The sequence below is a fragment of the Bemisia tabaci genome, chromosome 5, assembly GCF_918797505.1.
Source record: "Bemisia tabaci chromosome 5, PGI_BMITA_v3".
In the NCBI taxonomy this organism is placed as follows: Eukaryota; Metazoa; Arthropoda; class Insecta; order Hemiptera; family Aleyrodidae; genus Bemisia; species Bemisia tabaci.
The window spans coordinates 52,994,411-53,008,675 of record NC_092797.1 but is presented as its reverse complement, the minus strand read 5'-3'; the positions used below and the strand labels follow the sequence as shown (position 1 = coordinate 53,008,675).

At 41.5% G+C, this 14,265-nt stretch overlaps 1 protein-coding gene across 7 annotated transcripts in view; it reads left to right on the top strand.

Moving 5' to 3' along the window:
* Positions 1-14,265, top strand: part of LOC109030907 (cyclic nucleotide-gated channel alpha-3) — a 562,958-nt gene that overhangs the window by 374,268 nt on the left and 174,425 nt on the right. For all 7 annotated transcript variants that reach the window (XM_072300917.1, XM_072300918.1, XM_072300919.1 and 4 more), the window contains one exon: positions 7,812-8,193. In XM_072300917.1, coding sequence (XP_072157018.1) covers positions 7,812-8,193 — 382 coding nt within the window. The remainder of the gene's footprint in view (positions 1-7,811; positions 8,194-14,265) is intronic.

Sequence of the window (14,265 nt, the reverse complement as noted above, 5' to 3'; positions counted from 1 at the left end):
ACAATCGAACTAGACGTAGACAGTAAATCGGTTATTATAGAGATACGCCTGTACGTCAAAGGAACGAAGAAATTTCCACATACCAAGGTAAATTTTTTTAAAGAAAGTCAGGAGTATTTACCTACAATTTGCCAGAGATTATGTTTTGCAAATTAATCTCAATTATTATTTAAAACTTTCGCGGAAATACACACGTACATTTTTTCAAAATTAAGTAGTTCAATGGTGGAAATTTGGCAACATTTGAGTGTTCATGATGCGTTTTTCCTTTTACACGGGAGCACGGGAGCCAGCGCGCGAGCCGGCGGCTCGGGGAACAGGTGTCTTTTCTCATGGCCCGCTTCCTCCGGAATCGAAAATTATCCGGGCCTTATATTCATACCCCTTCCCCTCCTCTCCTCCCTTCTGCGATCAAGAGACGAAATCAGCCCATCTCCTATCGGTTACGCTCCACCGCTTCCGTGATTTTGGCTGATAAGTCAATCTTGGGTATAATTGAAAGTTCTTTTTGCTCAGATAGTTTCATGAAGTTCAGCAGTTAATTTCGTTTTCCCTTTAACTCCGTACAAACCCAAACATGAGTAAAAAGGTCGATGTTCCTTAAGCTCTAGTGCTTTAACTCTGTAGTAGTGAGTATTTTAGGTTATCGTGTGAGGGTCATTCGCCTTCCAGTTTCACTTTTAGACAGAATAATTCGAAGCTGCCACAGCGACCTATTAACACGATTCATTTTCTGTCATAGGGTGCGTCAAATGGAATGGAGCCTTGAATTGTCATTGTTCCCGGACGAAAATTGATTGGTTAAAAAAAAAATGTTCGTGCCAAAATTCGGGTTTATATCATTCATTTTTACTGGTGCTATAGGTCAATGAAATGATGAAATAGCGATTTGTAAGTGTAAACTTCGATTTTGTACAATGTCTGATATATTCATATGTTCGCTTATAAAATAGTCGCAAAATTAAGAAGGTGGGCAGAATACACGTACAATTCTCTATCCAAAATAAGTGTACCTGAATCGGTTAGCAATATTGCGACCGTATTGGCTAAATACTTTGTTTCGGCAGGGTAGGCAACCAGTTTGAGTTCCAAGCGTAGATCATGAATATGGAACTCGGAAACTTGGCGTTCTCACAAATTTTATTTTTATTTTGTTTTCTGATCAACAAGGATTAACTGTTAAACATTATTTCTCTAATGGGCGTCCGTGAATTATTAGATCCCATCAATTCACCTATTTAACAATTTATTGCAGTTGCTTTTAATTGGAGGATGCGATTCATGAAACAATCTAATGGGTCACTCTTTCCAACTAGGAAAGTGTTATGTTCATTTAACGGAGGCTCTGGCGTCGGTCCAGCCCTTTGGTGGTGAGAAGCTCCTTGAGGGCTATCACGTTTTTATTAACATTTTTGAAAATGTGCCAGAGGATTTTCAAGGGAAATTAGACCTTGATACGGAGAAAAAATCTAACCATCTCTTAATGACGTCAACTTCCCTATCGAAAAAAGGACCCTCTGGTTCACCGAGGACTACGAGCTGTCGCTAGGAGCGTCGTTTCTCAGGCAAGGAACGTATTCCTATCCCAAAGTTGTATAATTTACGAGCATACTCTTTTTTAAAAAATGATAGCGCGATTTCTGTCCGTGATTTTGGTGGTTTCTCGCATTAACTCTCGGAAAAAGTCCACGATATTTTTAATACATAATATCAAATAGTTTCAGAGTAAAAATACAAATTGTGAGCGGAAATTTTGCAATGTTGAAATTTATATAGTTACATAATTTTGTCTGAGAAACAACTTATTTTGGATGTCGAAGCCGGCCAATAAAGTGTGGCTCAAATGAAAACTTTTGGCAGGCGAACTTCCAGAAACAATTTCTGCTCGAGACAACACTTTTTTATGTTCAACATTGACAATTTCTCATTTCTAAAATACCAAAGTTGAGATGCTGTCGATTATCAGTTTGACTTAACTTAATTTAATTTACTATTTCATTGCCACCAAGATAATTAATAAGAATTAATTAATAATTATCAAAATAATTAATAAGAACTAGCTACCATACAGAACTGCATAATTTCCCCATGAGAATATCATGCACTTTCCGAAGCTGAAATTTTAAATTTTAAATTTTTTTTTTTGAAATTTTAGTTTTTATGTTTTTTTCGAAGCAAAAACGAAGATAAATTCGAGCTTTTATCGCCTGAATCGCAAGTTTATGGACTTTTATACTTTTTGCAGATCATCAATTTTAACTATCGGTGGTGAGGGTGGTTATTCCGACAAAAGCGGCATTTTTAATGAAAATTTTGCCTCTTTATTTTGTTATAATTTTTAAGTCACTTGGATGATGGATAAAACTTGAAAAAAAAAAGAATCAGAAATGATGTATACAGTCGAAACAAACTGCTTGCTTGCTGCAGAAAATTCAGCTGGAATTTTGATTCGTTGATATTTCATCCGACGTTTGAGTTATCATGAGTGCCCATATAAGCCACATCTATGATTGGAGTCGGAAAATGCGTTCTCATTGCAACTTTCAGACTTTCCCAATGAATTACTTCCTTTTTTTAAAAGAAAAAAAATCAAAAAAAAATCTACAAAATCTCTTGGTTGAAAAAAAAACATAAGCAGACATTCCAACATTGCGATTGGAATTAAGTATTGTTTTACCTCAGCCATCAATACTTTATGAGCTAGCCAAATATCCAAAAGGAGCTGAAAAATATTCATTTCTACATAGTCCTTCCGAATTTACTCATGATCGGATGTGTGAGGTGCAGTTTTTTATTTTATTTTTGCAGCGCTGAAAAGAGGAATGTGTTAATCCAGACTGATACTTTTACATGGAATAATTCCATAGTCCGCTTTTTAAAAGGAGAGCGAACCGCATTATCCTTCGGAATTTTCGCAGAATAGCCTCTCACAAAACGATAATAAACAGAGAAAAATCGGATAAAGTCACGGTTTTTCATTTTTGAAAGGTCATAATTTATCGCGTTGACCTCTCCACTCGGCTTTAAATTGCAAATCTGTTCATGAATTCCTCGGACAAGAACTGCCGTGCTAGGGAAGAACGCCGTATGAGCCTTCAGATGTTGCATATTTTCTTCAAGAAAAACTTAATTTACTGAGAAAATTGTGAATGTCTTTCCTCAAATTTTTCAGTCAATTTTGTTCACAAATATCTGAAAATTTCAATGAAAAATATGCATAACTTTTCTCAAAAATATGTGTTTTATTCGGGGAAATTTGGCAACTCTTGAATGTTTATACGGCGCGTTTCCTTAGCACGGCAGAATTATTTGCATACCCAAAACTCCTCTGCACATGAGAGTCCGCAATATTTCCCCGCAAACTTGGCACGAAGTAACGGAACCAACACAATGTGGAAATACTCGAAGAACAAGGGACGGATACGCCTTGACGGCGCAGAAATACGACTATTCGTGCTTGATGGATGTCCGTGCTGCATCTGCAAAATTGAAGGCGCGATGGCGCGAGGCGTGAACTCGCAATACTCCGTTCTGATGCCAATGAGGGGTATCCTTAATTCGAGAGGAACGTAAAAGAGCCAGGCCTGATTACATCTATTCGTTCTTCGGCTGTGCCGGCCCTAGATTTGTTCTTCTTTTTTTCCAACTAGACGTTTGATTTTTTTAAGGATGCATTTGTAGACCTACATCTGCAGCCCGTATGTACCGGCCCCATGCAACCTGCGGGTCACGTTTTTAGGAAACCTTGGGTCAATTTTACCTGGATGGGCATATAAGGAATACATTTTTAAACATTTAAGTACAAAAAAATGTCATCCGGTGAAGAAACGTTTCTTTGGATTGGAGACAATTCTCTTGGAAAAATATCAAATTTTTAGTGGAAAATTTTTCGATGAATAAAACGTCGATAAAACCTATAGATAAATGTGAAGAGTTTTTTTTTTGCAAAACCTGCTTTATCTACTCTCCTCCAATTTAAGAGGTATAAAAAACAAGCCCGTAGTGTCATTAGTTTTACGCATTTTCATGTCTATATTTAGTGGGGATTTGACTCGTTTTGCACTCAACACGTATGTTCCCAGCTGCGTGTAACCGCGGGGAATCCATCGCCGGCACTAAGTCATTTTTAACAAAATGTGATTAGGGCGGGTTTTGCGAAAGTGCTTTTCGCGCTCTTCGTCATTTTTATTTTAATACAACGGATTCTTTGTTGAAGCGTTCAAGTAACCAAGAATTCCGCCTTTTCGACTGCGTATGTATTTGTAAATGAATGAACGAACGAATTTCTCTCCTGTTATCTATTGGACTGTTACAAATTATCTCTAATGGATGGTGAGAATCGAGAACCTCGTATAGAGGTGCTCATAATTTTGTGAAAGTTTTTAAAACCTGCTATCATTTAAATATTCAAACTTTGACTCACTAACGCTGAACTAGCTTTGACTTAATTCATAAGAAGTTGATACCATGTGACTAATCTATGTTTACTATTTTAATCGGTTACGAATCTCAATACTGAATTTCTTTACCTAAAATGTTTTTAACATAAAATCTGCATAAAAGAGATTTCGTATATTTGTATCTTATTTTGCTTTTCTCCTGGATATTGTCCAAGCCTCAATTTTTTCCGATGTAAAAGCTAGTTGAGAAGTACGCTTTCTCCTCTTTTTCTTTTTCTGCAACGGTCTTGTATACTTTGTTTTTTTCTAACGAAAGTATTATGAATGCACATTTAAATAGAAAAACATTACTTGGATCGTGTTAACAAACGGATCAACTCACGTCAAGCGTGAACAAAGAGCATTCACAAGCCTCAGTGATGGAGACATAGATTTACGACTATCCACATGATCAAAATAGTTTTCTCGGACTGAAAATTCTTGACAGGAGAAAATTGACGACTCGTTGAATTCAAAATGGCTCCCAACTTATTTTTTCAAAACCTGCACGCTTAGCGGTCGAACCTCTCGAGGTCCTTGCGTCTCAGGCGTTATGCGTTATTCCTCTTCTGATTTTGTATTATGGAGTTTGATACGACTCGATGCGTTATCAGTCCATCTTGCACAATCAATATCTGCATATTAATAGATATAAATTTTGGCTCTGCAGGTTGGGTTAAACTTTCGTGCCCTCAAGAGGAAAGAGTAAACATTTAATGGGCTCGGACCAGATGCAATATTTTCTCACTGCAAAAATAAAGTTTTTTCCCTAGGCGTTTGGCAACGACGCATTTTCCCGGTCAACCGCAATCCGTTCCTGGGCGTTATCGCGGAGGAAACCCGTTATTCCGAAATCCGAATCCATCTCAGCCTCGGCACATCACAATTCATCCGTATTTTTCCCATCCATCAGAAAGCTTATTCACGAGCGGCATGATTTTGTCGTCACTCCTGCCCCTCCCCCCCATTCTTCCTCCCCGATCACCACCCCCGCCCTCCCCTTACCCCCTTCCAGCCTGGATTCTCTGCCTTGAACCTCTCACTCGGAAACCTGTGCCAATATTTCAACTGCAAATTGGTAACTCGAAACTCATCCTGACGTCTTGGAATCGCGATGTACCGATGTGTTGTATACCTACATATTCGCTTGGAAAGTTTAAAGGAGCTTTTCCCCGCAACTAAGTTTTACAACTGCGAACTTCAAACCGTCGTAACTAAAGGTCCTCCTTGACCCTTTTGAGTATCTGTAATTACAAACAACAGTTCCGCATTGAATTGCGTTATATTTTGACAAACATCAGTGCGGAAAATCAGATGATAAAGCGATTTGAGTGCCGCAGTACTTCTTTTACATCCTTTTCCCGCCATTCCGGTGCGTTTAAAATTCCGACGAGTCTTCGGACCTTCTAAAAGCGGGCTTGTCACGGATTTTGGCTCCTAAAATACGCAATGAATCACCACGTAATCTACTCTCGTGATACAATCAGAATATTAAATTAAAAACACATGGTCTAATGAATCATTGAATGGTACCAGCTAGCACACTTTCGAGTGCGTGCAATGAAATTAGTGACTTTAGTTGGGTTTAATTTGGATCGGCAACTAAAGTAACTGCCTGGCAATGCGGATAGTATCAACGAGATTTGTAGGCGCTCAAAGTCGAGGACGTGCTTTTTGAGTTCTCCAACAGGAAGCAAGTCCATTTTCAAATGAGAGCCCAAACACTAGTCTGCCGTGCTAAGGAAAAACGCCATATATGGCAAATTTCCTTTGATAAAAACCAAATTTACCAGCAAAATTGTGAATATTTTCCCCCAAAATTTTCAGACAATTGCGCACGCAATCTAATCTAAAATATCCGAATATTTCAAAGAAAAACGTGGGTGAATGTCGTCAAAAATACATCTTTTCTCGCGGGAAATTTGGCAACTCTCGAATGCTCGTACGGCGTTCTTCCGTAGCACGGCAGTATGATGAATGCAGGGGCTCACTTTCAGAAACAAGTCCTTAAAATTAGAGTTCCTTTATACTGAGAGAAAATACAATGTGAATCCATTTCTGATTGGTTCCCGTACTTTAGGCCTTCACAGAGTCACAAACGGGATTAAAGATCACAGTTTCACCAATTGCTAAGATTATAAACTGGAATGGACCGGGACATTGGGAGTACGGCGGGGAACAAATGGAATGAGAGAGGGAACGGAGATAGGAATTCGAGAATGGGTTGATCAAAAATTACAAAAAACGTCCAATTTGTGACACCCATTAGCCGTGTCGTCTTAACTCTCTCTCTAAAAAGAGGCTCTACTTGAAATCGTCGTCTTCCGCACGAAGGAACGTAACTCCATTTCCAAGGTTGCCAAATTGACTCAAACAATTAATTTATTCTACAAAAATGTACGTAAGCAATTTTTATCCAAAATTTGTCTGTTTTTTGCTTGGAATCTAGAGAAAAATCAGGGAAATTTTCAGTCAGAAATGCCCAAGATTCCCTCGATTAATAGGCAATTTGCGAGGGAAAATTAGCAACATTGAAATGGAATTACGTTCTTCCGTCCAGGAGACGACGAAATGTGTGAATGAGAGCTGTGCCAGGCCCGCCACAAGGGGGGGGGGGGGATACTGGGTCCTTGGTACCGGGGCCCGGGCCCTGGAGGGGCCCGTGACGCAAGTGACAAACCACTACGAATTCATGTGTAACCCTTGTCTCGTAGGGAAAAGTGAAAAAATTACCCTAAAAATTCCGCAAAAGGTGAATAAAGTTTCAAAAACACGCTTGGGCACTATACAATTTTTCTTACTTTTTTAGAGATTTCTATCTATTTTCAAGATTTTGAGTATATGTAGAATGATATTTTTAGTAACTGCGTTTCATTTTCTTCCGTTGTCAGAGGCTCCTGTCTGGGCATCCTCGACTTCAATGGCTCAACTCCCTTGCCATAGACGTACAAAAGGGGAGTCCAGGGGGGCCCGGCTCCCCCTAGAATTGAAAAGTATCATCTGCCCCCCTCAAAAAATTTATAGATGTTTTTAATGAAACAATTCGATAGTATTTGGTGCTGAAAGTAAAAAGAGGCGTAATTATTCTGCAGAAATTGATGGAAAATCTCCATCATAAGAGCTTCAAAATGCGTCCAAATAGATTTAAATTTTCAAAAATTTCCCGGGGGAGGCCCCTCGGACCCCCCCCCCCCCCTGTGCTAGGGGCCCGGGCCAGAAAACTGGTACCAGGGCCCGAGATGGGATGTGGCGGGCCTGCGCTGTGGATGTGTTTCATGTTTTTGAGGATGCGTTTCATGTTTTTGAGGATGTGTTTCATGTTTTTGAGGATGCGTTTCATGTTTTTGAGGATGTGTTTGTTGTGTGTTGCAGCGGTACCTGGCGACGTCGCGGGACTCGCTGGCGGCGGCGTACATAAACCGGACGTCGGCGGCGTCGGAGCTGGACCTGTCGCGGTCGAAGGTGCGGCGGAAGGAGATCCGGAACCGGCTCAAGCTGCCCGGGAGCTTCGCCGAGGGGAAGGCCCTCAACGGGAGCGCCGGGCCGGCCGGCGGCGGGGGCCCCCAGGGCGCCGGCCCCCCCGCCCCCAACCACCAACACTCCTATCACGGCTCCAAGTCTTCCCAGGCCAAGTGGTCCTTCGTCTTCGATCCCGCCGGACGGCTCTGCTACTACTGGTCCATGATCGTTTCCTTAGCTTTTTTATACAATTTTTGGGTTATTATTTACCGATTTGCCTTCCAGGAAATTAACCGTGAGTACCGCCAAATTCCTATCTTTATTCCCATAAGTTATTCCACGTATTTCTATCAAATAGATTTGAATCAGTGAGAACGAAAACACACCAACTCGGTACCCCGAAAATGCTCTCTTCTCCCTGAGGACAGACAATTTTCATTGAGTTCACCGAAGTTACCGTATCTGTGCCAACTTGGACATTTAAAGTTTCCTTAAATACTTGCTTTTAAGCAGCAAAAATCTTTTTCTTAGACTAACTTATTCACCTAATATGCAGTTTTGTGTGCGTCTTAATAATTTTCATTTTTTCGAGTTGGTGCGTTTTCTGTCTCGCTGATTCATTTATGTGCAGGTGAGAAATATGGGATGTGCTCGTCAGCTCTCTGTCCGTAAGAGTGAATGAGAATAATAAAGCGCCAGTGACCTCAACGGAGATGGATGCCGTTGTGCAGCTCGCCTAGTTGGTCATTAACTCATGAGCCCTGTTCACGACGCTCTCGTGCCGTGCCCGCGGCTCATGAATCCCGCATTCAGTTGGCACATAGTTCTCTTTGCTCAATTTCAAACCCCACTTTTCCAATTCTTCAAAAGGAATCACGCCCACTTTTACATTGTTTCTTATGTAGCTTTCTAGAGCACACCCCATGTTTCTCACCTGCACTTAGTTCTGTTTGATGGAAATACGTCAATTTGAAGAACGGCGTAACCGCCAAAATTCAAGTTTCCAGGAAGCACGAAACACGTGATTTCCTTGATGATTGAGGAGCATTCCGGAAAAGGGGCACATACGCGTATGTGTTCTTTTTCCGGAAATGGCAGGAACGGATTCCTCGCATCCTAATGTACCAATGTCCCGAGTTTCAGCTTAATTGATCAATTTTTGGAGCTAAGAGACCAAGTTTCATCTTTTCGCCCCTGGGTACGGTCGCGCGACGTGACGTTGAGGAGATAGCGCGCAGGGCGCAGGCAGGCAGGTGATGGGTACTGATATAAGTAAGGATCCCTCATTACAGATGCATCGCACTGATTCTACTAATCAATGCAATATAATCGGGTTGCAGTGATTGTCTACGCGTTTTACCGGTGACACGTGAAATTCTGTAATTATTAATAATTCAATTTTTAATGTGCGCTTGTGGGTTTTAATTTTTCGATTTTTTCGCGTGTTTTGCTGTCTTTTTTATTGACGATGATCGAAAATGATCCACTAGCACGTTCGCGATCGAAATTATGATTTATTTTCGTTTAGAAACTCGTTAAAGTCTTGAAAATTTAGCTTTGAAAGCCAAAACCTATAACCGCCGGTCCATTTCCGGAAAAAGGGCACATAACGGAAAATTTTAAAAAATTCCTCCCACAACACTGAGAGAAGTGCAAGTTTTACCAATGGTCGTTATTCATTCTACTCGTAGGGTGTATGAACGTTGATATGAGTGCCCCAGTTCCGATGTATGTCATCATCAGTGCCCAGAAAGTAGGAATGAAAACTTCAGATGCGCTTTACTCACAACTCGTTTTTTCGGTATGTGCCCTTTTTCCGGAAAGCTCCTCAATTGTATTCAGCAAATGGGTGGTTTTTATACGAGGATTAAAAATAAACAAATGGTACGGAATATATCAAAATAATATGAACTATGCAAAACGATAATCCGGGTATCAGAACTTGGCTGTTTTGTAAACGCCTTCAAATGCGGCGTGATACCTCACGCATTCCGGAGAGTTCCAATAGTTGTATCATTGCGCCGTAAGAATGTGACGGAAGATTACACTTGAAATAGCCGTCATGCACGCTGACCTTTTCGATTTTCGTTCACATTTTTGCAGTCATCAATGCATAGCTTAAGTGCGCTTCAGCTAGAATTGTATTTAGCAAATGGGTGGTTTTTATACGAGGATTAAGAAGAAACAAGTGGTTAGAAATGAAAACAAAAAAATATGAACTATGCAATACGAAAATCCGGGTATCGGAACTTGGCTGTTTTGAAAACGCCTTCAAATGCGGCGTGATACCTCACGCATTCCGAAGAGTTCAAATAGTTGTATCATTGCGCCGTAAGAATGTGACGGAAGATTACACTTGAAATAGCCTTCATGCACGCAGACCTTTTCGATTTCCGTTCACATTTTTGCAGTCGTGAATGCATAGCTGAATTGCGTTCCAGCTAGAATTTATTCTTCATACCAATGGCCAAAGTGCGAAACCACGGATCTTCATTGCGGTGCATGTCTCAAAATTTTGTTCCTTTAGTATTTTTTCAAAGCGGAACGAACGAACTTCATACCTTGAAATTTACGTAGAATATTCACTCGCAGAGAAAAATAATCAAGAAAATGTTTAAGAGATCACTTTGACTATAGTTTTCCGAAGAAAAAATAAATTATGAAAGGAAGCCTTTGAAAGAAAAATTTCGGTACAATCGCGTAAAAGTGTCACTTCAAAGAATACTAATCATGCGAGAACTCAAGGTCAGAGAACTTGGTTCAAAAAATGTAGTTTTCCATGTACACGGAGAAAAAAACCTCTTGCGTGGGACCCGAAGTTTAGGTCATATGGATCTCTGAAGATTTCAGATTGAGCATCTGAACACTTTAGGTCTAGCTGTCGAGGTTCGGATCACACATCTGAAACTTCAGTTCTTACGTCTGAAGCACTTCAGATGTGAGAACCGAAGTACTTCGGATGTGAAAACCGAAGTACTTCAGATGTAAGAACTGGAGTTTCAGATGTGTGATCCAAACCTCAGCTGCTGGACCTTAAGTGTTCGGATGCTCAATCCGAAAACTTCAGAGATCCATACGACCTAAACTTCGGGTCCCACGCACGAAGTTTTTTCCTTCGTGTAGACAAGAAAATATGACGGGAAACCCGCAACGCCGGAAAGCGAGTTACGCATTTCCACAGTTTCACCGCCGAAATGGTAAAGCAAATTGGCTTTCTGTCGCTTTTTCCTTACAAGGAATCCCGTGACGACTACTTTTTAATTTCGCAAGTTATCTTTGAGAATCAAGCAAGTTCCGAGGAAACCGTCTTTCGAATGCAACTCCTCGACCCCTTCCAACCGCATCCGACCCGCTTTCGTAAATGTAAAATCTTCGTAGTCGTTATCGCGTCACTCGCTCGAACTTTTCACGCCACTCAGCTCAAAATTAAAAGCACGCTTCCGAGCTGCGTCCCTCCCCGACGAATTTTCGGAAGCTCCTGTAACGGAAAAATGTGGGGTAATGAGAGCACGTATTTTCATTTTTACCGGTCCGCGATCGGAAAATGGCTGCTCTAGAGTCGTCAACTTTTAATGGCTTCGCTGTAAATCAGAACCTCTTGAAAGTTCCGCGAGTTTTGACGGAGAGCGGAAGGTCTCGGCGAAGACCGAGTGCCTAAACTTGGTGCCTCCATTTCCATAAATACTCGAACGACAGTATATTGGGTTGCAATAAGTGGTTATTCCGATATGTATCGGGCAAATTGGCCATTTTTAGAAATGGATTGTGCCAGAAAGTGATAAAGTGGATTGTTATAAGCAGAAAGGGACCAAGGTACACCAGCTATTGCCCGATTTTAATTAGTCTCTTTTATTTTTTACATGAAAACGGTAATGTGGATTTTGGTGCGAACTTCAGTGAATTTTCTACCTAGTGAGAGGCGAATGCCTCAAAATTTTCAAAAGAATCCGTACGAACGTTCTTTTGTAAAAAATTAAATTGCATAATTGAATTTGGCGGTAGATGATGTGACTTGTTCCTCTGCCAAACGCTGTTGACGTATACTTAAATCTAAAGAATCTTTTGATTTCTCAAACTATACAGAGAATCCTTTAATACAGTGGGTGTGTCTTTAGGTAAATCGAATGGACTTCATTTTGCAATGAGGAACTACAATTTCTGGCTCATTCGTTAAAACCAATTTTTGCACAAGAAATCGGAAGGTACGTACAGGGTGATCCAGACCACCCGTCCACTATCTTTTTCTCGAAAACGGCGGAGAATTGGCTTCGGGACAAAACTTTCATGGGGCAAATCGACCCCACAAAATCGAATGAAAATATTTTCAGCCCCCCAAATGGCCCCTTGGGGGGTTTTGGGGGGGAGCCCCCCGTTTCTCGCAATTTTCAAATAGGAAGGGTATGTTTTGACTTTGGATTCGGAATCTACGGTTAAAAATAAGAAAATTTTGTTCTTTGCATTTTTTACCTAAACCCCCATTTTTTGGAGTTATGGGGCATTTTTGGGGCAATTTTCAATTCGACGCTGTAAGCGGCCAAATCATCCAAATTTCAAAATCTAAAAATCTCCTGAGAGGAGAGGTCAATACCTTTTTATTAATGTGCCACATGACCCCTGTTGCTCCAAAATTTTGGGGGCCACGATCCCCCAAAAATTTTGGGGCTTTGGAGGGCCGTAAGTCGAAAATGTCAAAAGGAAGAAAGAAATTTTGAAGAAATTGAGAAGAAATTGTAAAAGACAAAGGCATGGGGCTCATGCCTTTGTTTCACTCGAGATCGGATCCGTATAGCCGGTCCGGACCGACCAGTTTCCTCCTTAAAATCTCTTCTCCGTTCTGCTTTTTTCACACGGACTCCCGCGCAAACGAAGCACAACGGATCTACTTAGTTCCTACGAGATCAGAGGTTTAGTCGAGTGAGATTTAGTAAGGATAACCAGTGACCTCTTTAAGATCTCATGCCATGAAGAGTTGGGTCGGCGTTCTGGGCGCACCCTCACTCACAACAGTGAACAATTCGCCAATGACCGAATGCAGGGAACTCCTCTACCACCGTGCGATCCAGCAGTGAGACAACAAACTCGCAGCTGGATACTCTCTACAGAGATAGAGATTGCTGAAACTTTGTCCGGCTTGTTCGGCCCAGGTCAAACAGAATACCTTGAGCCACGAGACCCCGGGACTCTCGTGAGGTATTCGGCTCGTCCTGCATCAAAACCTACTTCAATCTGCAACATCGCCCCAACCACCAGCCCGTTTGAGAGGCGTCCGACCCTCCGGTTCCGACTTTGCCTGGTCTAAAGTGTCCCGGGGGGGGGGGGGGGGATGACGGCTTTAGACTTAATGCGCAAGCATCGGCAGATACCGGAGGTTGACCAGAACAGGATTGCCAGGCTTCGATCGGTCACCCCTGCAATTGGTCATTGACGAATCGCGAAAGTCGGTCATAGATCGGGATTTTCAGACCACTGTGTACCGGTTGATCCTTGCACCTCGCGGTTCAAGGATATGGCCTAACTACTATCAGTGGTCCTCTGAAGATCATCGTTCCCCTCATGTTCCTAAGGTTCCGCTTGATCTCTTCCGTAAGCCAGGGATATGGGCTAACAACCAAGGTAATAACGTACCAAGGTTCCGCTTGATCCAAGGCTGCAATGGATATGGCCTAACATCCAAGGTGTGAACAGCCCTGCTGCGCGCGAAGCAGGGCACCGAGGAAGTGGTTGATCCATGCCCGAGCGTATTAGGGATATGGGCTAACAACCAAGGTAATAACGTACCAAGGATGCGCTTGATCCTAAATTGCTCGTTACGATGTGTGAAGAGATATGGGCTAACAACCAGAGGCGAGAGAGGGTGCAGTTGAGTTGAAGGACACAGCACATAAGTGTAATTTTTAAAATAATTTAGATATTAATGGTCTCAAGTAAAACTAGTCCGAACGCGCATATTTTATGAACAATTCTTCCCCAAATCACAAATTTTGAGCATCAAAAAGTCAGTTTGAACTTTCGTCCCGCCATTAGGATCTGTGTAATTCCGAAACTTCAAACATGTATTTCCCAAAATAGCAATAAAATGCACTTCTTTGCCTTGTCCTTCAAGCCCCTCAATTGTCCTTTTTTATGATGCTTTGTTATGTATCTTCTTGAACTTTCGTTAACCACATTGTAAACCAATGAAGGTCTCCTAAGGGAAGAAGCTACATATGTGAAGAACGACTATGGTTACGACCCTCAAAATACGACTCTGAGGAGAATTGCGTTGCATCTGTCAAGGCGCGAGATGCAACTATTCGAACTCAGGAGTATGCCGTAGTATCATTGCTAATTGAAGGCGTTTTAAGCGCGGAGTCAAATAAGACAGGAA